The sequence below is a fragment of the Penaeus monodon genome, chromosome 22 (assembly GCF_015228065.2).
Source record: "Penaeus monodon isolate SGIC_2016 chromosome 22, NSTDA_Pmon_1, whole genome shotgun sequence".
NCBI lineage: Eukaryota > Metazoa > Arthropoda > Malacostraca > Decapoda > Penaeidae > Penaeus > Penaeus monodon.
The window spans coordinates 23,997,033-23,998,166 of record NC_051407.1 but is presented as its reverse complement, the minus strand read 5'-3'; the positions used below and the strand labels follow the sequence as shown (position 1 = coordinate 23,998,166).

At 50.6% G+C, this 1,134-nt stretch overlaps 1 protein-coding gene across 1 annotated transcript in view; it reads left to right on the top strand.

Annotated features, from left to right (window-relative positions):
• Positions 1 to 533: 533 nt before the first annotated feature.
• The window catches only part of LOC119587035 (proton channel OtopLc-like), a gene marked incomplete in the record, with an annotated part of 90,926 nt that continues 90,325 nt past the window's right edge, over positions 534 to 1,134 (top strand). Inside the window, 1 exon segment of the mRNA XM_037935782.1 lies at positions 534 to 568. Within this exon segment, the coding sequence (XP_037791710.1) occupies positions 549 to 568 (20 nt within the window).

Sequence of the window (1,134 nt, the reverse complement as noted above, 5' to 3'; positions counted from 1 at the left end):
GAGGGAGCGCCACCCCCGCAATGCTTCCTGGCCTGACCCTGTGTGCTGCTAGGTTGCGGACTACTATATTTCCTGTCGCCTTTTTTGCGGGTCTAACACGGTGACAGGTGCGGGTGTGACACGGAGGGGGGAAAAAGTCTGGCAGAAAATGTCAGCCCCGAAGCAGTTGTAGCTTCGTGCGATTTCAGTATGATTTGCAGCGCCGTCGGGGAAGCTGGGCAGGATTTGACTGAGACCCGCGCCTTGGCCGACGCACGAGACCGTAAGTGCTTTTGTGGGAAAGTTGATCTAGATAAGAGCCTCGCAGTGCCAGGAGGTTTGCTATAATGCTATAATCGAACCAACGAGGGGTCCCAGGGCGTGGCTCCTTGCGATAGGGATTGGGGGCGGAGTGGGGGTGGGTCACCTTGGGTCATGTGACCTCCTAGAGTGGGTCTAGGGCGGCCCTCTGTCGAGGTCAGGCGGCGGGGGCGGTCGAGCAGGCTGTCTGGGTCGCTGGTACGGCGTCAGTGTTAAGCTGGTGGTCGCCGCGAACTCACGCCACCAACATGTATCTTCACCCGAATAGGTAAGCCATAGAGAATACTATAGACACCCCTACTCACCCTCGCCCTCACTCTACACTTACACGCCACCGACACCCTTCGCCCGAACTGATAAGTGACTCCAACCGGTTCTGAGTGCCATCGCCTCGTGGATTACGTAATACAGAGCAAGCGACGTGTGTTTTGTGTGTCAACGTGTGCTGTTTTCGTATATTCGTGGCTAAGAAAAATGTGTTTGGCCTGACGACTTGAAGAAATTCGTGCCATGACGAAGAAAACTGAATGCAAATCGCTGCTAATGTCAAACTATGTAGAAAGCGTTTAGCCGATGCTAAACTATATATTTTAAATTGCATCGTCCTTTTAAGTTGGACTGTACAAAACAGAAAATATAAAAAAAGAATCTGAGCGACTTATAGTTCACAGTGTAGAAAAAAAATGTGCATGTAAGCCAATCACCTTATAAAGCATAAGAGAAACGCTCGAACAAATGCGAAAGAAAACGATGGAAATCCAAACGAACCATTCCAAAAACTATCGTTCGCAGAAGCTCTCTCAGAGTGACATCGCCGAGACGTTCAAAGGACAG